Genomic DNA, 24503 nt, shown 5'->3' on the forward strand with positions numbered 1-24503 from the left:
CAGAATACGTGAAGCAGTGAGGGGATTTGCACCAATGAAATCAACTATAATAACCAAGGCTAGAACAGAACTAATAAGCAAGATGGAAAAGATACATACTTATTGTGTGGATGGAAGACCAGATCCAAAAGAACATCCCTTTAAGCCTTCACCTCATCAAAGCAAAGGCTTGTGCCATTTTTGAAGATCTTAAGAAGAAGAGCGGTGATATTGAAACCACCTTTGTTGCGAGTCGTGGTTGGTTCAATAGGTTCCATAAAAGAAACAGATATCATAATGTTGCCATAAATGGTGAAGCAGCAAGCGCAGATGGCGAGGCTGCCGAAAAATTCAAGGACAAATTGGACGAGATTATAAGAAGTGGTGGTTATTTGCTGCAACAAATATTTAATGTGGATGAGACTAGCCTTTTTTGGAAAAAAAATGCCTACTAGGACTTATATTTCTATTGAAGAAAAGTCGGTCTGGGTTTTAAGCTGCCAAAGACAGGGTAATGCTCTTAGTGCATGGTAACATAGCAGGTCCCTGAAGTTGAAAAATATTGCTTTCAAATGTCATTGCCTTTTAAAATATTAATGCTCCTTGGCAACGCTCCCAGTCATCCTAAATATCTAGATGATCTGCACGACAATGTCACAGTGGTATACTTCCCTCCAAATACAATGGCTTTGATTCAACCAGTGGATCAGGGAGTTATCCGGGCAGTCAAAGCTTATTACATACAAACAACATTTTCTTGGGTTCTAAATGCAAGAGAGGAATGGATCTGTGGCAATTTCAGAAAATGTTTAAATATCCTTGATGGAATACGCAACATTTCAAGAGCCTGGATTGATGTGACAACAACTTGTATGAACGGAGTTTGGAACAAAACTTCTGAAACATTCTGAGCTTAACAACGAAGGCTTCAGCAAAGATGAGCTTGTGTCTTCTGTTACCAAAGAAATTGTAAACTTAGCCTAGAAGTTGTTGCAGCTGGTCTGGAATACAAAGAGGTAGGTGAGCTTGTGGATGAACGAGGTGAAGATTTAGCAACAGAATACCTAGCCCAGTTGAACACGCAAAGAGTTGAGAAGCAAGGGGAAAGCCGAATCCATTGAGGAATCGAAGCAACCCAAGAAGCAGTTTAAATTAAAAGAAATGGCAGAAGCAATTCGTAAAATTCAGGAAGGTCTCTCTGTGTTTGATGGAATGGATGAAAACACTGAACATTTCTTGAAAGTAGAAAGAAAAGTTCAAGATTGCCTATCGCGAAATTTATGAAGAGAAAAGCACACGAAAGAGATGAGGCTCAAAGAGTTAGCATTAGCATTAGTAGAGGCATTTGATGCAAGAAAGCAAGCTTATGCAACATCAGCCAAAAAAAAAAAAAAAAAAAAACCACTTCCACTTCACCCCTCTGTTCGTTCAAAATACCTGTACAGCTGAGCCTTAAACTTATTTAGGCTATCAACCTCCACCACAAGGGATGGAAGTCTGTTCCACCAACCAACCACCCGCTGGCTAAAGGCAAATTTCCGCACGTCTATCCTACATCTGTCTTTCCTCAATTTGAATTTATGCCCTCTCAGGTGATTTTTCTGAGCTAGAGGAAGAATCCCATCAGCATTGAGCATGCTTAAACCATTCAAGGCTTTATACACCTCTATCAGATCACCTCGCTGGTGCCTAGTCTCCAGACACTGTAATTTGCAAAACTTAAGCCTTTCTTCGTAAGAGCACCCCTTTGTTCCATTCACTAATCTTGTTGCCCTTCTCTGTACTCGTTCCAGCAGCTCTACATCCTTCTTGAAATGAGGCCTCCAGACCTGTATACAGTACTCTAGGTGTGGCCTGACCATCGCCTTATACAATGGAATAATCACCTCCTTATCCCTGCTGGAAAAATTCCTGTATATCATTGACAATACTCCATGAGCTACTCTTGCAGCCCGTCTGCACTGCTCAGAGAACTTCATATCTGCCTGCACAACCACCCCCAAGTCCCTTTCATTCTCTACCACTGTCAGTGTAGTACCACAGAGTTGATACGTTGCTCTGGGGTTGCTGTTTCCCATGTGTAGTACTTTACATTTGTCAGTGTTAAACTTCATTTGCCACCTCTCAGCCCATCTGCTCAACCTTTCCAGATCCTGTTGCAGCAGCATAGTGTCAGTAGTGTCCTTGACAACCCTGCCAACCTTTGTATCGTCTGCAAACTTGGACATTAAGCCCGATATACCATCATCAATATCATTTATAAATACAGAAAACAATAATGGACCCAACACTGAGCCCTGAGGGACTCCACTAATAACATCAGTCCACGATGAGCAGTGTCCATTGATTACCACTCTCTGAGTTCACGTTACATACTGCCTCCCCGACCTCTACTCAGCCTATAACACCCTGTGATTAATGTAATGCTTCAGGTATGCTTTAATTTACCCTCAGTTCATCACCTGACTTTGATTCATTGTGTGGTTTAGACAAATTTTCTTAAATATGTACACTTTGGTTTTGATTCCCTCAGTAGCCCTTATAAAACCTACATGCGGGTGAAATACATATCGTATTTACAGTACAATAACGTGTTTTTTCTTCCTTTTTATGTTGTCATTTCTTATGTGGCACTCTGGCTACTTGACTGCTGTCCCCAGATAAAATTTTTAATTGTTATGGTATGTAACTATTTTTCGTCATTCTTCTGAGGATATTATGTGGTTTTTGTAATTTTGGCATATCAGGCATGTAATACCAATATTTTATTACATTCCCAAGTTACGTAAAACTCTACTTATGTAAGAAGTCCCAGAACGTACCTCTTGTCGGGGCTTACTATATATATATAATTTCACTTTAAATCTCTTTAATCTGTGTGTTCCTTTTTATTACATAATTCCAGGAGAAAAATGCCCTCATCATTAGCATTTGCTCATTCAAGGCATTAAACACCTCAGTCAGATCGCTGTGCAAATGCCTACTTTCCAAACTTTGTAGCTTTGGACACCTTGAATGTCCAAATCTTGTATCTTGTTGTTGTTGTTCTTTGTATCTTTTCAAGCAAGTTGATATGCTTCATTTAATGCCCATTTCTTATGAGAGGATAGATAACCTCTATTAGGTTACTCGTTTTCTCTGTGTGTGTGATTAATTTATAGGGTAAGAAGCCAAACTTAACATCACATAACAAAGCTTTTGTGATTAACTGGATCAAATGCTGTGTGGTAAAAATATGGCCTGGTATTAAAGAGTTTAAAGTTACACACTTTTTTTTTTTTTTTTTTTTTTTATGTGTTTAACTGGTAGTTTTTCTTCTACCTGCCACTTGTCTGCTCACTTAGATTTGATATATTATTTGCAGGCTAGCAGTGGCGCCTCCGTAGCCAGGTGGGAAGGAGCAGCAGTGCATAGCACACGCTTCTTGATTAGACCGGGGTTCGAGCCCGTCACCACCAAATACGGAGAATGCGGAAAGGTCAGGGAATGACCACCGCATATCCCGGAGCAATATGGCCTTAGTTGCTAATGTTCCTAAAAACCAAATAACAAACAAGCAGGCTAGCATGATTTTCGTAATAGATGCCACCCTTCTCCTGTTGAGAGACAAATGTCTTGAAACAAGATGGTCTCAACCTTTTAAGTGGTGATACAATTTTCAAATGATATCACCACTTAAAAGTGATAAATATCAGCTTAAAGTGCTAATATGAGTTTAAAATTATATTAACACTTCAAATTGGCTCATGGATATAGGTATCCTCTCTAATCGAAACAATCTTTATCATCAGTATCGCTAATGAGTGGCCTCTGTAGTGAGTGATTAGCAGCAGGAGTGCAATAAAATGCTCTGAATATACCGAGGTTCAAGCTCGTGACTGCTAAATACAGTCAATTTGTCTACCCGCACTGGACCAGCATGGCTGATTGTGGTCCATTTCCCTCAACATGCATTGTTGAGGAGGCTTACATCCTACAGTGGATTGATAATGGCTGCAGTTTATCCCTAATGAAAATTAGATGCGAGAACCTTATCATAGATCCCTAAGGTACCAGACTCATAACACTTGTTTATCCAGAACATTGCCCATTTATGCCACTCTATCTCATACCATATAACCCCTTTATTTCCCTTGAATGCAGTTGTTCTGTGATACTAGAGGTATATAGTGGAACTGTAAAAATTCACTTAATGCCTTAGAAAATTCAGGAATTCTAAATTCATACTTTTGTAGACGTCCTGCTGAGAATGTTCATGTTTAATAGGAAAAATGAAAATGAACATTCCCACAAACTAGTGGGAATGTTAATTTTCATTCCCAGAAACTAGCATACCAGAAAATAGGATAATAGGGGGGAGGATCCCAGAAACTAGCATACTCTAGTTTCTGGGATCCCCCCCCCTTTTATCACAAAAATGTAGTCTTTACCTCTGGGTTTTTACAAAACTTAAATATATGAGAATAATCTACTTCATGTAGTAAGATAAGATGACATTAAAAAAAAAAAAAAAAAACCTAACTACATTCTTCTGAGACTGAATTTAATTTCTGGAATTCATTATACCAGATAATGTCTGTTTTTCTTCTTCCAAATGTATGTATATATGCATGCACATGTACGAATAATTTATATATAATTGGATAACTATGTACTTATTATTATTGCAGGAGAACCGGAAGAGCAGGTAATAAAGGCTATGCTTATACCTTTGTTACCCCAGACCAAAATCGTTATGCTGGAGATATTATTAAAGCTCTGGAATTGGCAGAAAACCCCATTCCTCCTGATCTCCAGAAGATGTGGGATGATTACAAGACAAAGACAGAATCTGTAAGTATTATTCTAATTGACTTATCGATATTTTGAAATAAAATTTTTATTATAACCAGTTGGAATTCACGTGGCCAAAGAGTAACCATTAATCATAACCATAATGTCTTCTGCCTTGCGGCTGCCCTACAATCCAGCTTTACAGTAACCTCTTGAGTCAAATTGATTGAGTCAAATTCTTTTTAAAATCTAAATAAACGTGTTGAAATTATTTCCTGCTTCCAGCTCATTAATAACTGTTAAAATAGGTAACAAGTTAGTTGAACTTTAACGAAACCATGTTGTATATCTTTCAGAATTCCATTTCCATCTAAATGTACTTATGGATTGCTGACTGTTTTCTGCAATCAGGTATCCAGTTTTCTCTTGACTGCATCATTGAAAGCATTGGTAGACAGCTTTCTGTCTTCTGAAGACTGGAAATCCTAAACAGTTTTCTTGATGATAGCACACTGCATTCTATCTTCCAATTTGAGAAAACCTAGTCCTACACAAACAATTTCAACTTCTCAAATATCCTCCATCAAGCCCTGCTGACTTCAGGTAATTTTTCAGTGGGGCAAAGATAACCCAGTATTGTCTTATCTCGAGAAAAAAAAAAAAAAAAAAAAAAAATCTACTGTTCCTTTGTGTTTGACAGTTGATTTCTAGACAAGATTCCATATCATTTCTATTATGGATAACCCTGACATCTAATCTCTCTGTCTTGGCATAAGCACAGCAGAGCACAAATACTGCTTCCTCTCTATAAAAAAAAAACAGGTTTTCTTTTTTACTTTCTGAATTAACTTTTAAAACTACTTTCTGTATTAACTTTTAAAACAATAAATTTGACGTACCATGGAATGCTGTTCCCACAAAACCTCTCTCTCTCAAGCTTTTTCACTTCATTCAGGAGAGGGTAGTAAAGTTAATTAATGATCTGTGTGTCATACACATTCTGCTGCATACCTTTTCTATAGATACTTATGTGGGCAACATTCTTCTGCATCGACGGAATTTGCGGAACCAACTTTTTCTCTTCCTCATTTATCCTTTCTGCTTCTGTTTTCTAGACAACTTACTTTCATATGTATTTCCTGGAAATTAAAATTTACTTAAATTCAAGTCAGTCAACTTTCTGTCTTCTCAACCTACAACCCATGTATGGTACTAAGTACTATAGGTTATAATACTTTTATGTTTGGGGTTTCTATTTAAAAAAAAATGTATTGCACTTTGTCATTGCCTCTATTATTTTTGCTACCAGCCAGAATGGCTGGTCTGTAGTACCCACTTTGCTCTTAAAACAACCTTTGTGTTGGTGATACGGTAGAACATCTCCAATCCAAAAGAATTCTCTTCTGAGTCCAGTGATGCCCTCATTATTAACCTTAAACTTTCGATGCACTCTCTTGCTGCCTCACTTAAAATTACTAAATACATGCCATCAGTGCCAGAAGTTTAACTTTGTTTTAAGCTCAAATGGTTTTCTGATAAACAATCTGCCATAAATTCAATATTGCTATTTTACTGCTCAATGTCATTCGCACAGCCTCTTCACTATGAATGATTTGTCCATAAAGATCATTGCAGAGTCCTCTCTAGTCGATTCATTTTCTTCTTTGTATTTGCATACACATAAAACTTCTTTTTGCACTCAGCCTTTGCCAATCTAACCTTTTCTTTTCCTGTGGTATTATTACAGATCAACAATAGATATCAATGTATCTGTTTTATGGGCATGTAACCTGATAAATTTTATAAATAAAAACTGGGTGTAAAATTCTCTCCACTGAGTATGCGGAATCAACCTTTTAATTAATGATAATTTCCTTTTTTTTAATTATTACCATTATGAATTTATATAATTATTGTCTTAAAGAAACAATTTAATTAGAAATATTCATATATATTATAAGTTTGATTGGAATTTACCATATCCCTACATAAATATTTTCTGATCAAGTTTCAGTAGTGGCATTCTCGTATGCAGAAGATAATTCACTTCATCTGCAAATCTCTTGTATTGCAACAATAAACAAATGGGGAAGGGAACAGACCTCTAGACTGGAAATGCTACAAAGTTGCTCCCTCTTATTAATGGTTTTTTTATTATTTTTTTTATATACAGTCGATTCCGGTTATTTGGGACACATCGGGACTAGTGCATTTTGGCCCAATTAAGTGGCTGCCCCGATTATCCGAAATTTCACGTAAATAGTTAAAAATACAATGGACCCTTGCTTTACAATTGGTAAATTGGTACAATCAAATCATGTTACGATGGACTCACCATAGTAAAGTACCGTTCACTGTATGATGTCTAGTAAGCGCCGGTCATTGTGATGAAGTTTGTGAATTGAATTTTAATTCTATTAAACAGCGATTCTAATTAGCAAAAATAGGAGGAATATTATCCACAGGCTATAAAAATAAAGATGTATTAAGCACAAATTTACCCTTTATTACCTTACCGATTAAAAAATTAAATGATACGTGAAAATCGGAAGATAATCGGAACAATTAATACGTACTGTAATATGTACATACTAACTAGTTGACATTTCTGTTCATTGACATTTGTGGATGGGGGTTAAAATTTAAAACAGTAAAAAGATAAGCAATCAATAACAAAGAACACGGCACACACAAATTGCAAGTAACATGATACGCGCAAGCGAGAACAGAGTAACAAGTTACGAAGTTTTAAAAATAGGAATGAAGAGAAGATTATGAAAATAATTTTTTTTATATAATTGAAGATTCTGTGGAAGTGTAAACACATTTCACCATAATAACCCACAGAATTCCGGCTGTAGGTAATATTGCAAATTCAATAAGATCAAGTTTACTATCCATTTATGATAGATTGCACTAAAAAAACTGAAAAAAAAAAAAACTATTATATTTAGGCCACCCGAATAATTAAATTCATCTGCTGTGCTGTGTCTTATGTCTGTTAATTGTGTTTGTTTTGTGGTCGATTCGTCTGTTTGCTGGACAAAAAAAACCCCAGTTTCTGGGGGGAAAAAATCTATGACTGAGTCTCACTAACTCAGCCATGGAGCGAAAAAAGCTAACTAAAGTTCCTACTGTCATCGACGGGATTCAAACCCGGGCCTTTTCCACCCAGTGTGGGGAAGACAGTGACGACACCACCATGCTACCCGTGCAGACGATAGATATTAAAGGAGATAGGGAGGAAGGGGATGCCAGAAACTTTTCTCTGGAGACTAATCATGGATTTCACCACATCAAGCCTCCACTAAGCAGAGTGGTAGTATTGAAATCGTTGATAATTGTCATCTGCTACCTAGTGTTGGTGTAGTAAATATTAATATTATATCTCTCTCTTTATACATTAAAAATGTTTTCCTCCTAGTGATAATTATTCGAGCCAATTGGAGAAGAGGGCGAGGCAATTACATCACTACAAAAACAATTAATTAACATTATTAGTAAAGGCACATGATGCAAGAAAGCAAGCTTATATAGCATCAGCCAAAAAAAAAACCAGATCATCTAATTTCACTCAACGACTCGCTCTAAATGTTAGTCTAGTTCTGCCACTCTGCCTTGAATCTAATTAAGCTATCAACTTCTACAATGACAACTTTTTTGTTGCAGCAATCAACAACTTTTTTGTTGAAGCAATCAACCACATGCTGGCTAAACACACATTTCCGCGCATCTATCCTACAACTGTCTTTCATCAATTTGAATTTATGCCCTCTAAGGCGATTATTCTGAGCAAGAGAAAGAGTCACCTCAGCATTGAGCATGCTCAAACCATTCAAGGCTTTATACACCTCAATGAGATCACTTTGCAGGTGACTAGTCTCCAGACATTGTAATTTGCAAAACTTAAGCCTTTCTTCATAAGAGCAACCCCTTGTTCCATTCATTAATCTTGTTGCCAATCTCTGTACTTGTTCCAGCAGCTCTACTTCCTTCTTAAAATGGGGCCTCCAGACCTGTATACAGTACTCAAGGTGTGCCTGACCATTGCCTTATACAAGGGGATAATCACCTCCTCATCCCTGGTAGAAAAATTTCTGTATATCCTTCATGAGACACCATGAGCTACTCTTGCAGACTTTCTGCACTGCTCAGAAAATTTCATATCTGCCTGCACAATTACTCCGAGGTCCTTTTCATTCTCTACCTGAGTGTAGTTGATACGTGACTCTGGGGTTACTGCTTCCCATATGCAGTACTTGACATTTGTTGATGTTAAATTTCAGTTGCCACCTCTCAGCCCATCTGCTCAACTTTTATAGATCCTGTTGCAGCAGCAGCAGCGTACTGTCATTAGTGTCATTAACAACCCTCCCAACCTTTGTATCGTCTGCAAACTTGGACATTAAGCCTATCAATATCATTTATAAATACAGAAAACAACAATGGACCCAACACTGAACCCTGAAGGACTCTACTAATAACATTAGTCCATGAAGAGCAGTGTCCATTGATTACCACTCTCTGTCTTCTCCCATTCAAACATCCCTTAATTCATAGCAGCAATTTGCCTCCAATGGCACACTGCTCCAATTTGTGTAGCAGTCTTCTCCATGTGTAAGTATCAAAAGCCTTTCTAATATCCAGATATATGATATCAAAGTTATTCCCTACATCCAGTTGCTTTGTGACCACATCATAGTATCCAATCAAATTGGTCAGACAAGACTTCCCATTAACAAACCCATGCTGTGTTTGGGCTATAACTGAAGTCTAGTCTATATGATCCTGCATTATTTCTTTAATCAGTGACTCCATTATTTTCCTAGGGACAGAAGTTAAACTAACAGGTCTGTAATTACTTTTGTCGCGTTTGATCCTCCTTTGTGAATTGGGGTCACATTTGTGCATCTCCAGTCCATGGGTAGCACCCCTGGGTCAAAGGAAGACCTCATAATTATGGCTAAGGGTTTGCTCCTCCTATAATATAACTGGTTAGATCCCATCCACCCCAGGTGCCTTTATTATATTTATCTTCAATAATTTCTCCTCCACTTTGCTGTCAGTTATTACAAAATCATCTAACTAACTGACAGAGTTTTTTTTTTTTTTTTTTTATGTAAACCCCAAATACGAGAGGTATTAGAACCTATAGTACTTAGTACCGTGCTTGGGATGCACATTGAGAAGATGAAAGAAGATATTTGTTGACATTGGACTTGAACTTCTGTAGACTAATTTTCAGGAAATACATATGAAGGAAGATTGTTCCAGAAAACGGCAGTTGAATGAATAAACGAGGAAGATGAATAGTTGGTTCTATGAGTTTGAAGTTGGACAGTAAATGGATGTTGGCTGATGGCGGCACGTGTTCAGACTGTTTTGAAAGAGAGAGCGGGAATTATAGAAGCCAATTCAGAAGAAGTATCTGTAGAAGAGGCATGCAGTAGAAACAGTACATCTGTGAGACAGCGAGTGGAGAGACTGTTAGAGATGAATCATTAATTAACCTAACTGCCCTCTTCTGAATGGAATCAAGAAGCCAGAGAGAAGTTTTGTGGGCACCACCCCCAGATGTGGGAACAATATTCCACGGCAGGGCAGATTTGCGATTTATACAGAGTGAGCAGCTGTTTGGAAAAAAAAGTAACGACGAGAGTGAAACAGCAAACCAAGTTTTTTAGATGCAGAGGAAGCAATATTTGTAATGTGCTTGTGCCAAGAGAGATTAGAAGTCAGGGTAATCCCCAAAAGAGATATATCATTTTACCTAGAAATTGGAGTGTCACCAAAGATAAGCATAGGAGCAGAAGAATCCTTTTTTGTGAGATATAAGACAAGACTGAGTTTTAGAAGGGTTGAAATCAACTAAGTTGTCTTTGCCCCACTTGAGAATTACTTGATCGACATTTAAGGAATTGGTAGCAGATTTTCGAGAAGTTGAAGCTGATTGTGCCGGGCAAGTTTTCTCGAAATGGAAAGTGGAATGCAATGTGCTATCATCGGGAAAACTGTGGATAGGATTTCCAGTCAATGGAAGAAGGTCATTAATATACAAGAGGAAAAGAGTGGGGGAAAGAACTGAACCTTCAGGGACACCGGCTTTAATCGAGAAGTTAGAAGACAGAGAGCCATCTTCCATCACCCTCAGTGAGCGATCAGAGAGAAAACTGGATAACCAATTACTAAAAACAGTTGGCAAACCATAAGATGGAATCTTGTTTAGAAGACCTTTATGCCAAACACGATCGAAAGCCTTTGAGATGTCAAGAGCAACTACAGTCTGTCCTCGTATAGCACGATAGTTGTGTTCCTAGAAACCCTCATGCAATGCAAAATCGTGCAATATAAACAACAGGCCCTACGGGAAAAGTGGGGTTAGGTGCCGACCACCCAAGATTGAACACACATTTGGAACCAAAACATTACCAAACACAATAAATAATCGGGTAATTTTAATCGTTATAAAATACGTAAGTATTTTATAACGATTAAAATACGTAATAAAAAATATAATATATATATATATTTATTATAATATAATAAATAATAAAAAAGAAATATTTTTTATTATTTATTATATTATAATAAAGTATTTTTAGTATTTTTTAATACTAAATACTAACTCTAAAATTATATTAAATAAAATAGTCGTAATAAAATACTTACGTATTTTATTACGACTATTACGTAATAAAATATTGCTAATGCTTCTATCGTAAGCAAACTTGTTTTTTGTTTGATTTTCTATCCAAACAGATGACAGCCGTTCCATCTCTTCCAATTCTTGTGTCTTAATCTAATGGATTTTAATTACACTTTGAGTTGTTCTTGCTATGAAAGTTGTTTTTATTTTCTCTGCATTCTTTCTAATTCTCGGCATTGCCTCATTTAGGTCTGTAGCACGTGCAATATCGCATGGTCTTTCATTTCGCTCAAAACATTTCACAATTTCATATTTTTTTCTCTATCGACAGACTGGCCATAAGCCTTACCCGGGAAATCCCGGTGGGCCGAAGGCCGGTGTGATTTTGGCCATAAACCGTAGTATGAGGCCACTATAAATTTTCCCGGGGAAGAATTTTTGATCCAGTCCGCCTCTGTGTTTTTTTCTCTCTCTCTGAATCTGCAGTCTTTATTCCATAAAAACTCATTTTTAGGGAATAAAGCACAATTACAAAATGAGGAGGCACGCTTGATACACATAAACAAAGCTGCGCGCATGTAGCAACTGAATAAACAACACCGTAAAGGCTGAGATACACTATTAACAACCCACATTTTACTAAAGCACATTTTTGGGGTTACTACCATAAAACAATAAAAGCAATTTCCAGTTTCGTTTCTGCTAGTGGAATCTGTTATAAACTGGTGGTAAACTCGATCTAATTGCATTTGCGATTATATCGATAGCTGGAATTGTGTTGGTTTTTACGTTATTATGGTGAAATGTATTTCCCCTTCACTGATATAAAACACAAATACATTTTCAGAATCTTCTTCATTCCTATCGTGTTGCGTTCGGTTGGGGTGATTCCGCGTTCGACTGCCATTTCTTGTAAACACAAAGGCGAATCGTGCATAAGCGAATTCGGTTCGTGTTATATAAGATAACGTTCCCCTATTTATAAATCGTGTATGATCGAATTCGTGTAATGTAAACACGTGTTATACGAGGACTGACTGTACTTGTGTTTCACCGAACCTTTCCATTGATTTAGTCCATAAATGGGTAACATAAGCCAGAACATCACCAGTGGATCGACACTGACGAAATCCATACTGCCAATCTTTGATCAGACGGAAGGTTTCTAGGTAGTTTAAGAGTTGGCGGTTAATTGCTTTCTCCATTACTTTAGAAGAGTAGAAGTATTTGCAATGGGACGATAATTGGATGGGAGGGATTTGTCACCCTTTTTAGGAACTGGCTGGATATGAGCAAATTTCCAAGCAGAAGGAAAAACACCTTTGGAATAAGAAAGTGAAACAAGGCGGCAAAGAATATAGGAATAAGTTCAGGAGCACAGGTTTTGAGAACAAGTGGAGGAATACCATCGGGCCTGGAGCTTTCTTAGCATCAAGATTCGTCAAAATCCTTCTGACATCCTTTTGACGGAAGACCACAGGAGGCATTGAATGGAGCATGTTGGGAATTGTGGAAGGTGTTTTACCAAGATCATTAATATATGAGTTGGAAGGAAAATGGGATGCTAGCAGGTCAGCTTTATCCTTGGCTGAAGTGACAACAGAGGTGGTTTTGACAGAGGTGGGAGCAGAGATGGGCAAAAGTTGCAGCCAATAGCTTTGGCAAGGGACCAGAATGCTCGGCTACCATTAGGGCAAGAAGCAAGTTTTCTACTCTTAACCTGTTCAAACTCTAGTTTGGACTAATTAATAACTGTTTTACAATTGTTGCGAGCTTTGGTGTAGGCAGAAAATGAAACGGAAGAATTAGAAAGAAGCCAATTACGATATGCAACATTTTTCTCTTGAACAGCCTTAGCACATTTATTGGAAAACCAAGGTTTAGATAAGGGATGCGATTTTAAAGTGGAACGTGTAACAAAGGATTCCATTCCTGCAAGAATACTTTCAATGACACGATCTGAGCAAACGTTGACATCAGAAGTTTTGAAACAGTAATCCGACCAAGGAAAAGAAGAAAAGAAATCTCGCAGGTCGTCCCATTTTGCATTCTTGTAAGGCCAAACAACACGAGGTTGGGAATAGCCATGAGATAATGGCTCCATTGGAGAAGAGACAATCACCAAGTTGTGATCTAAAGGACTTCTCACTTCGACCGTGTACTTAGAATGGTAAATTTAATCAGCAGCATTAGTATAAAAACTGGGAGTGCTAATTATTATTCATCATAGTTAATCAACACAGCTTACTTAATCTTTTTCTGCCTACACATAGACCATCCAAATACTGTAAGTACATTATAGTATTTCAGTGTGGTTTCTAATAACAGTTTCCTTCACTGCAGTGCACCATTTAAAAAGTATTTAAAATAGAAAATGTTACCAAATTTAAAATAAACTAATTTAAAATTTTTTTTTTTTTTAAACTGTCTGGCTAATCAAAATACTTTGTGCTTCCATGAACTATGGTCATGTTGTGTCTTCTTGGTAAGATATGTACCTTGGTTTATGATTATTTATTTATTTATATATTCTTTCTATCTTTTTTATGCTATTAGTTGTAATTCATTTAATCTCATTATTACATTAATTTTTACTGAACTTACTATTCTCTAAAAGTACGTTTTATTTTACTTCCCCCCTCTTGGCTATAGCTACTTAGCAGTGGTCAGAGAGCAGATCCCATACATATTCACCATATTTCATATGGTGAGTCTGTATGGGATCTACATATTCACCATATTTTCATAACCATTCCATGTGTTAGCCATACTTTTGTTTTTCCAGTAAAAATTTTTTTACAAATCCTTGCTAGGCCTTTCCCCGCCTTACCCCACAGATCCTTAAACTGAGGCAGGTACACTGCTGTCTCATCACTGTACTGAAACCATAACTATTCACATACCTGAACACATAAATTCTAAAAATTGTTATACTACTTCAAGAGCTAAAACAGTAATTTCTCTGTCCCCCCCCCCCCCCCCCACACACACACACACACACACACACACACACACACCAGAACTGTCACTTGCATTGTAACAAAAATGGTGTCCATCTTGATGCTTTCCAGAAAGTGTGGGTTGAAACTACTGTGATATGAGCAGTATGTGCAAGTTTTGCATGCCTTATACTGAGCAAGTTTAATTTTTTGTGCTGTAGTAAGCTTAGCTATTTATTTTATTGAATTACACATTTGCATAGTTATTAGAAATTACACTTAATCTCTTCATTTTCACTTTTTGTATGATTTGAGATATCAGATTAATGGTTTTTCCTCTCCCTCTCCAAAGGAAGGCAAAAAGGTTAGAAGCAGTAGTGGATTTACTGGTAAAGGTTTCAAGTTTGATGAAGCAGAAGCTCAGCTGGCAAATGAGAAGAAAAAGTTTCAGAAAGCAGCTCTTGGTTTGCAGGATTCTGATGATGAAGATGCTGAAGCGGATGTAAGTTTAAATATTAAATATCTATGTTTAAGGAGGATTTTAGAACTCTGTTGATCACTGTAATTTGAAATAAATTTTACTTATTCAACATTTGAATATATGTCAAAGTTTTGATCAAATAGTTCCAGAGAACTTTAGGTTGCAGAAAAAAGGTTTTTAATCCTCATTGATTTTGTTGATCTATGTAAAATTTTTATGTTGCTATGAGTTAAAGTTCAAATTAATATCTAATGATGTTATTTATACATTATTGATAACATTAGCCAACAAAAAAAGTATTTTTTCATACGTCTTGAGCAAAATTTGCAGATTCTAAAGGAAATTGACCTGCTGATTCCAAAAATACCAAAGTTATGTCTCTTATCACATTTCCACTGAAAGATATACTGAAATTTGGTAACGTAATGGACAACCTTTTTTAAAATCCTTTAACCAGACATTACATGTCTGGTTAAAGTATTTTAAAAATACTTTAAAAAAATACTTTATTCTAAAAAATACTTTTTTAAATACTTTAACCAGACATTACATGTCTGGTTAAAGTATTTAAAAATGATACATACATTTTGTTTCCTTAGATTTGCCACTCAAGAGTTTTTCTTATAGTCCATTTGCATTCCCTTTAAGAAACCAGCAGTCATCTCTTATCATGGCAGTATACTGGTGACCTTGGTTTTACTGTTCCATCTTATATGAAAGAATTCCCATTGCCCACCTTTACACTCCCAAATTTTAAGAGGGGAAAAAAGACTGAGATGAGAATGATAAAAGAAAAAAAAGAAGAGAATTTTCAAAGACATTTCAGCAGTCCATATTTTAATAATGTTGCAGTAAAATTAATACCAGATATTCCTAATTATCTTCTTTCCTTCTTCCCAGAAATCCATCCACAAAATGCTTTAAATGAATGCACCAAGCTGCTATTTCAGTATCATGTTGCTTTGTTTGAAATACATCATCTTTGAGGAGTTTCTTGTAATGCTCTAATTTTGGTTCTTTGTTATATAGTGGAAGTTACTTGAAGCAAAAACCAATATTACAGTAAATCCAAAACATTACTAATTTTTTTTCAAAATATTTTTACTTCAAGATGGCATGTGATTCTGTAAAGATATTAGTTTTCTTCAGACTGGATGGACATTCTTACAGAATATGCAAGAACCCTCACTGTATTCATCACTGCTTCCTTTATTCCATTTTTTTTGGGGATCTGCTATTGACAGTTTTCCGTTATGTGGAACAGCATTGCAGATGAAATTATTTCAGTTCTCTTCAGTATGTTTTTAAGCTTAGCTCCACCCCATGTGGACATCAGTTTTTTGAGCTACAGTGGGAAAATATAACACTCATCTGACTGCCAACCATCCATTTGGTATTTGTGTCAGAGCTTAATGGGGCCACAGAACTGAATCAATCCAGCTCTGTAGGACCTTAACAGTTGTTTGCCACTTGATTTGCTGCTTATTTTCCGTGGTATTAGTTTTTCTGTAAGACATGGGACATCTATTGAATTTCTGGGTTTTAGAGTTAACATTGCCACTGATCCCAAGGTTGAAGGGTTATGTTGCTGAGAGTTTTCGATTTGGTAGTGGCAAGATAATTGGAGTAACTCCCAAATTATTACAAATTATTTCCAAATGTTCTTTTTGCATCTGTGAAAAATAATTTTTGCTGTTTTACTCCAAACTTTTATATGTTATTTCTCATTTCTGGGCCTGGATCGCTAAATGCCAAACTGGATGAATTTCATCTTACACCTTTACCTCTCTGTTTTTGGCAATACTGATAACTGGGAACATGTTCTTTTCCATTGTCACTTGTATACAGATTTACAGCTACCTATGACTATGCTCCTAATCTGGAAGAATCTCTGCTAAGCTCCAAGGAGAACTTTCTACTTCTTCAGGGACTTTGCTACCATGGCATTTCTTTTTGCTGAAAACAGTGGCTTGCATCTATATCTATGCTTTGATTCGACTACAATCGGATTCCCTCTCATTCCCTGTGCAGGAAACTTCACCAACTGTAGTCCACAGATGATAATACAGTAAACCCCCGCTATTCGCGGTATCTGTATTCGCAGTCACTGATTTAATATAAAATGAAACATAAAAAAATGTGAATTTTAAAGTGCCGTGAACATTTTCCGCCATAAAAAAAAAAAAATGTGGGCATGGCTAATCTTTCCCGGTCAAAACAGCGCTCAGTGGGTGGGGGGAGAGGGGTGACAAAATCGCGAGCGTGGATGTTTCTCGCTAATCCTTATTCGGTATGTGTTATGCGCTTGTCATGGAAGGTTTCATCGTTTGCTTTTAATTTATATGCTTATAAATTGAATAAATTTATCAATTTATAAATTGATATGCTTACAAAAGTGATAAATCTACCATTTTGCAGTGTAAAACAGACTTTTTCTAGTGTGTTAATGGAAGAAAGTGACTTGATTGTGGACAAATTCTGTCTAACCCGTACAAAAATATGGCTACAAGGGAAACGTGAAAAGATCAAAGAAGGTGATGACATTAGCAAATAAAATTGAGTTATTAGACAAAATTTCTAATGGCTAAAGTGTCTCCTCAGTGGCAAAACATTATAAAATCAATGAGTCAACGCTACGATCAATCAAAAAATCGGAAGAAAAAATCTGCCGTAGTGTCCTCGAAAACACGCTGATTGCTTCAAAAATTTGCTCTGTAACTCGTGATGTTAAATTAGAAAAAATGGAAAAGGCTTTAAATCTGTGGATAGAAGACCGAACTCAAAATAAAATTCTGTTAAGTTCACTCATCATTCGTGAAAAGGCAAAACTCCTTTATCAACACTTTAGCGAAACTGGTGATATCACTGGCAGAATAAGTTTTTTAGCTAGCAAAGGCGCTGGTTTGAAAGATTTGTTTGAAATTTCTAATAAATATTACATTTGACATTAAATTGTTTCTTATTTTCATTTCGATTTCATATGCTTGCATTTCACTATGTACTGTCTATGTACATAGTCATATTATGAAGGTACATATAATACATACATAGACAAAATTTTAGACTAGTTTTTCTTATATATTTCATACTTTGGAACAGAACCACTTTATTACTATGGGAGCCGTAACTCAGTGTTCGCGGCATTTCTCAGGAACGTTTACTGTACTGTACTGACACTGACATCCTGTTCTCTTTCTTTCTCTCAATACATTTACCTCACTCCTCTCTCTCTCTCTAGCCTGAACAGGGCCACTTCTTTTCTAAATAGTTTCCAATCTTGTATTGCAATATACCAGGTCACCCCCACTTCTGCACATGGAGATGGGCCTCACTGTATGTTTAGTTTTGCCTCTGGCTTCATTGTATATAGGAATAATCACCTTTTTATCTCTATGGTAAAGTCCTTATATACCTTTCTGCACTCTTCAGAAGACTTCATATCAGAGTTTATAGTTACTTACTCCAAGTCGTTTTTATTTTCTATAACCTTAAAGTTTGGTATCCAAGTGGTACCTTACTCTAGGATTATTGCCCCATTTGCAAGATTGCATTTTCCAGTATTAAACATCGGCTGCCATTTCTTAGCCCATTTAAATAATTTATCTAGGTCTTGTTGCAGTACTGTCACTTACCAACCTTCCTGTCTTTGTATCATTAACAGTCTTAGACTTTAAACTGGAAAACCTTGTTGGAACCTCACTCATAACATTAGTTCATGAAAAGCAGCCGCTTATCACTGTTCTTGCACAATTTATTGGGCAAGCTGTGCAGGAATAACAGCATATCTCATAATATCATGATGGGATTATATATTTGTTCAGTATCCTGAGAATAAAAACAGAAATGTTAAATGAATAATGGATGGCCATTTGAGAACTACTATTAATTTATATTGTTGGGATATCAGAGACGTGGTGTCACACAGATATAAGTAATGCGGAACTGGAATTTGGGGAATACAATGTGTATAGAAAGGATAGACAGGACAGGAGGGGAGGAGGGGTTATGTTATTAATTAAGAAACACAAAGTCCAAGGAAGTGAAGCCAGTCGACATCGATGGACAGGGCAGTGTCGAGTCAGTTTGGTGTGATATAAGCATAGGGAAATCAAAATTGAGAGTAGGAGTGTGCTATAGGCCTAATGACTCTGATGAGTATAATAAGATATTGTACAGGGAAATAGAGTGGGGCAGTAAATCAGAGAGTCTTATAATGGGGGATTTTAATTTCCCAGATATTGACTGGAATTTGTGGGTTGGTCACTCGCACACTAGCAAGGCTTTTGTGGATTTATTGGATGATTGTTTTCTACATCAGCATGTTCGTGAGGCAACAAGAGGGAGCAGTACTCTTGATCTGATTATCAGTAGTGATTCTTCATGCATTAAGAATCTGCAGATAAATGAACCACTAGGTGGCAGTGATCACAGTGTGTTGAAGTGAGATTTACTCAAGGAGGTAACTACCATCAGAGGTAAAGGGAAGGGAAGGGTTTTTGTTTTCGTAAAGGCGACTATGATGGTCTGAGACAGTATTTAAATTCTATACAGTGGGACCAACTGATGATGTTACCAACAGCAAACTCAAAATGGGAAGCATTCAAGGAACTAATCTTGGAGGCTACCAGGCTTTACATACAAATTAAGAAATATTGTTCAAGGTTTAGGCCTAAACGGTTGTCAGATGAACTAATGAGACATGTGGCAGAGAAGAAAAATGCATGGGATACATACAAATTAATGGGTGACATGGAAACCTATGATAGATATAAGTTGGTCTGTAACCAAGTCACAAAGGAGATTAGGCAGGCAAAGGCAGACTACGAAAAATCCTTGGCAAAGGATGCAAAGAAAAACAGAAAAGAGTTCTTTACGTATTTAAACTCAAGAAGGAAAGGGATGAATCAGATTGGTCCACTGGATATTGATGGTTCAACAGTTGAGGATCCTACTCAGGTGGCTAACAATCTAAACGAGTATTTTGCATCTACATTCACGCATGAGGAGTTATTCAGGAAGGAGAATGATGTAGGTAAAGTAAACATTGGCAGTGAGCTGGATGATTTTGTAATAACTGAGAGGAAAGTGGAGGAGAGATTGTTGAGGATAAACATAAAAAAGGCACCTGGGGTGGATGGGATCTATCCAGTTATATTAAAGGAAGCAGCAAAGGAAGTAAGCAAACCCCTAGCCATAATTATGAGAGCTTCTTTGGACTCAGGGGAGGTACCCATAGACTGGAGATGTGCAAATGTAACCCCAATTCACAAAGTAGGATCAAAGGCTGACACAAGTAATTATAGACCTGTTAGTTTAACTTCTGTTCCAGGTAAATTAATGGAGGCACTGGTTAAAGAAGCACTGCAGGATCATCTAGACAAGAATTCAGTTATAGCTCAGACGCAGCATGGTTTTGTTAAGGGCAGGTCTTGTCTGACCAATTTGATTGGATACTATGATGTAGTCACAAAAGAACTGGATGCAGGGAATAACTTTGATATTATATATTTGGATCTTAGAAAGGCTTTTGATACTGTTGCACATGGAAGACTGCTGCACAAATTGGAGCAGTGTGGCATTGGAGGCAAATTGCTGCTATGGATAAGGGGATGGTTGAGTGGCAGAAGACAGAGAGTGGTAATCAATGGACACTGCTCAACGTGGACTAATGTTATTAGTGGAGTTCCTCAGGGTTCAGTGTTGGGTCCGTTGTTGTTTTCGGTGTTTATGAATGATATTGATGATGGGATATCAAGTTTAATGTCCAAGTTTGCAGATGATACAAAGGTTGGCAGGGTTGTTAAGGACACTATGACGCTATGCTGCTGCAACAGGATCTGGAAAGGTTGAACAGATGGGCTGAGATGTGGCAAATGAAGTTTAACATTGACAAATGTAAAGTACTACATATGGGAAACAGTAACCCCAGAGCAACGTATCAACTCTGCGGTACTACACTGACAGTGGTGGAGAATGAAAAGGACCTGGGGGTAATTGTGCAGGCAGATATGAAGTTCTCTGAGCAGTGCAGACGAGCTGCAAGAGTAGCTCATGGTGTCTTGTCAATGATAAAGAGGAATTTTTCTAGCAGGGATAAGGAGGTGATTATTCCCTTGTATAAGGCAATGGTTAGGCCACATCTTGAGTACTGTATACAGGTCTGGAGGCCTCATTTCAGGAAGGATGTAGAGCTGCTGGAACGGGTACAGAGAAGGGCAACAAGATTAGTGAATGGAACAAAGGGTTGCTCTTACGAAGAAAGGCTTAGGTTTTGCAAATTACAGAGTCTGGAGACTAGGCACCGGCGAGGTGATCTGATAGAAGTGTATAAGGCTTTGAATGGTTTGAGCATGCTCAATGCCAATGGGATTCTTCATCTTGCTCAGAATAATCACCTCAGAGGGCATAAATTCAAATTGAGGAAGGACGGATGTCGGATAGATGTGCGGAAATTTGCCTTTGGCCAGCGGGTGGTTGGTTGGTGGAACTGACTTTCATCACTTGTTGTTGAAGTTGATAGCCTAAACAAATTTAAAGCTCAACTGGACAGGTATTTCGAATGAACGGAGGGGTGAAATGGGAGTGGTGTGTGTGTTTTTTTTTTTTTTTTTTTTTTTTTTTGGCTGATGCTGAATAAGCTTGCTTTCTTGCATCATATGCCTCTACTAATGCTAATGCTAATTAAGTAGTTTATATTAAGAATTTGACTATATTGAGAACTACTGGATAATGAAGGTGGTAAGGGTAGACTCAGAATTTCTGATAACATTGGCCAAGTAGTTTGAGGCACCCCTCCCCCCCCCCCAATCTGTGTGATGGCACAAGATTCCTGCCATCATCGTGGTGACTAATATTTTTTAATCTTACCTACCAGCATCTAAATGGCCAGAGGATCAACAGTACAAAACACCACACTTCCACAATCCATACACTTTTAAACCTCTGGCCTTTCCAGTGAACTAGCACACTACACAGTGAAAGCAACGTGAAGATGGGGGAAACACTGAAAACACTTTACTGGGTGGTCACCTTGTATACTAGGTGTCATATTTCAGAACTTAAACACATTTTTGATTTGAAAATTTTGATTTGATTTGAGACGATACAAAGGTTGGCAGGGTTGTCAAGGACACTACTGACACTATGCTGCTGCAACAGGATCTGGAAAGGTTGAGCAGATGGGCTGAGAGGTGGCAAATGAAGTTTAACATTGACAAATTTAAAATACTACACATGGGAAACAGCAACCCCAGAGCAACGTATCAACTCTGTGGTACTACACTGACAGTGGTAGAGAATGAAAGGGACTTGGGGGTGGTTGTGCAGGCAGATATGAAGTTCTCTGTGCAGTGCAGACGGGCTGCAAGAGTAGCTCATGGAGTATTGTCAATGATATACAGGAATTTTTCCAGCAGGGATAAGGAGGTGATTATTCCCTTGTGTAAGGCAATGGTCAGGCCACACCTAGAGTACTGTATACAGGTCTGGAGGCCTCATTTCAAGAAGGATGGAGAGCTGCTGGAATGAGTACAGAGAAGGGCAACAAGATTAGTGATTGGAACAAAGGGGTGCTCTTACCCCTTAAAGGCTTAAGTTTTGCAAATTACAGTGTCGGGAGACTAGGCACCAACGAGGTGATCTGATAGAGGTGTATAAAGCCTTGAATGGTTTGAGCATGCTCAATGCTGTTGGGATTCTTCCTGTAGCTCAGAATAATCACCTGAGAGGGCATAAATTCAAATTGAGGAAAGACAGATGTAGGATAGACGTGCGGAAATTTGCCTTTAGCCAGCGGGTAGTTGGTTGGTGGAACAGACTTCCATACCTTGTAGTGGAGGTTGATAGCCTAAATAAGTTTAAGGCTCAGCTGGACAGGTATTTTGAACGAACAGAGGGGTGAAGTGGAAGTGGGTTTTTTTTTTTTTTTTTTTTTTTGGCTGATGCTGCATAAGCTTGCTTTCTTGCATCAAATGCCTCTACTAATGCTAATGCTAAAACATCTTTCTCTACTAAATTTCGAACTGAAGTAAAACCAATTGGTCATGAAAATATGAAGTGGAAATGGTGCAAATTACATCACTTCCTAAATGACACTGATGCAGTCACTAACATTAATTCTTGATGTGAAAACATCTTTGCTGGCAACTACTAAATTTCGGTCGGACAGTCAGTGTTCAGCCTGTTGGCGAAAATGTGAAACGGAAATGATGCAAATTATATCACTTCCTAAATGTCGCAAACGCAATCATTAATGTAGATTCGGTAGAGTAAGTAGCTGGCATGAGCATAAAACATTACATCGTTCATATTAAATATTTGAAACTGAAGTAAAACTGATTGGTAACAAAAAACGAGACGACATTTAGAAAGTATGCAAGATATCATTTAGGAAGTAGTGGCTGTGAGTTTATGCTCACACTTGCTACTTCTTAATTGATGCTAACTCAGATACTAATGTTGATTTGGTAGGGTAAATAAGCGGATGTTAGCATAAAATGATGCACTGTTCATAACTTCAGCTCTTTCTAGCTGTTTTAATTTAAAACGGTTCTGATTTTCGTCAGATGTTTTTACATTAACCTCTTTCATGTGTACAAGGTACACATGCCCTTTTTTTTATAACCCCCCCCCCATCTGTGTTACAAGATAACAGGCAATAGATGGCTCTCAACAACTGGTGCAAAACACCACTTTGCTCATTCACAATGGTGGGGTTGTTAGTAACCTCTGTGGGTATTGATACCCACCTCAGCTCCTGCCTACTTTGATTCACTCCTGTGTGGTAATCTCCTTTCTGTACACATTGTACTCAGTGTACAGAGAATTTCAATATATAGGGAGTATACACTGAAAGGACAGAATTCATGGGATACCTGATTGCTGGGCAACGCGACGCTGTCACCCCTCTCGCCAGTGGATGAACCCACTGCTTTGCAGGTGTATATATATATATATAGGTACATTACATCACTGCATTTACATAGGCAGCAATTCGATATCAGTATAGATAAACGCCGTGAGTTAAGCGACTTTGAAAGAAGGATGATAGTGGAGGTGGTACAGAAATTGCACTATCCCCATTCGACAGTATCAAGAATGTACTGGGAATACGCATTTCTGGAGTAATGTCTCATCGTGGACAGTGGTGTGGGTGGAGAAAGGTGACGGATGAACATGGCTGTTGATGTCTGTCTTGCATTGTTTCAACCAACTGGAGAACAACAAATCACTGCCGACGTTAATGAGGGATTTGCCAGAATTGTCTCAACCAAGACCATCAGGCGATCATTAGCAGCAATATGTTATCGGAGCCACCGCTCCAACAGAGTCCCGTTGCTAACACCATGAGAAAGGACTCTGTGCCTCAACTGGGTGAAAGAACATTGGCACTAGACCTTGGATGATTCGAGACTGGTCTCCTGGTCCGATAAGTCCCATTTCCAGTTATTTCGAGCAGACGGGAGGGTGCGTATCTGGCAGAAATTGCATGAAGCTATGCACCTGTCATGTCAACAAGAAACTGTTCAGGCAGGTGGATGGTCGGTAATGGTCTGGGGCGTGTTCAACTGGCACATGTTGGGACCTCTGGTACGTCTGGATGCATTTCTGAACAGTCCAGGTTACGTGTCCATCCTTGCAGACCATCTGTGTTCCTTCATGGTCATCGTGCACCCACAGGGCAATG

At 37.8% G+C, this 24503-nt stretch overlaps 1 protein-coding gene across 3 annotated transcripts in view; it reads left to right on the plus strand.

The window, feature by feature from the left end:
• The window catches only part of Prp5 (pre-mRNA processing factor 5), a 405747-nt gene that overhangs the window by 333839 nt on the left and 47405 nt on the right, over nucleotides 1-24503 (plus strand). For all 3 annotated transcript variants that reach the window (XM_090378220.1, XM_090378221.1, XM_090378222.1), the window contains 2 exons: nucleotides 4650-4812; nucleotides 14690-14839. In XM_090378220.1, coding sequence (XP_090234346.1) covers nucleotides 4650-4812; nucleotides 14690-14839 — 313 coding nt within the window. The remainder of the gene's footprint in view (nucleotides 1-4649; nucleotides 4813-14689; nucleotides 14840-24503) is intronic.

The sequence above is a fragment of the Mastigoproctus giganteus genome, chromosome 7 (genome assembly GCF_048544385.1).
Source record: "Mastigoproctus giganteus isolate SK-2022 chromosome 7, ASM4854438v1, whole genome shotgun sequence".
NCBI classification, from domain to species: domain Eukaryota; kingdom Metazoa; phylum Arthropoda; class Arachnida; order Uropygi; family Thelyphonidae; genus Mastigoproctus; species Mastigoproctus giganteus.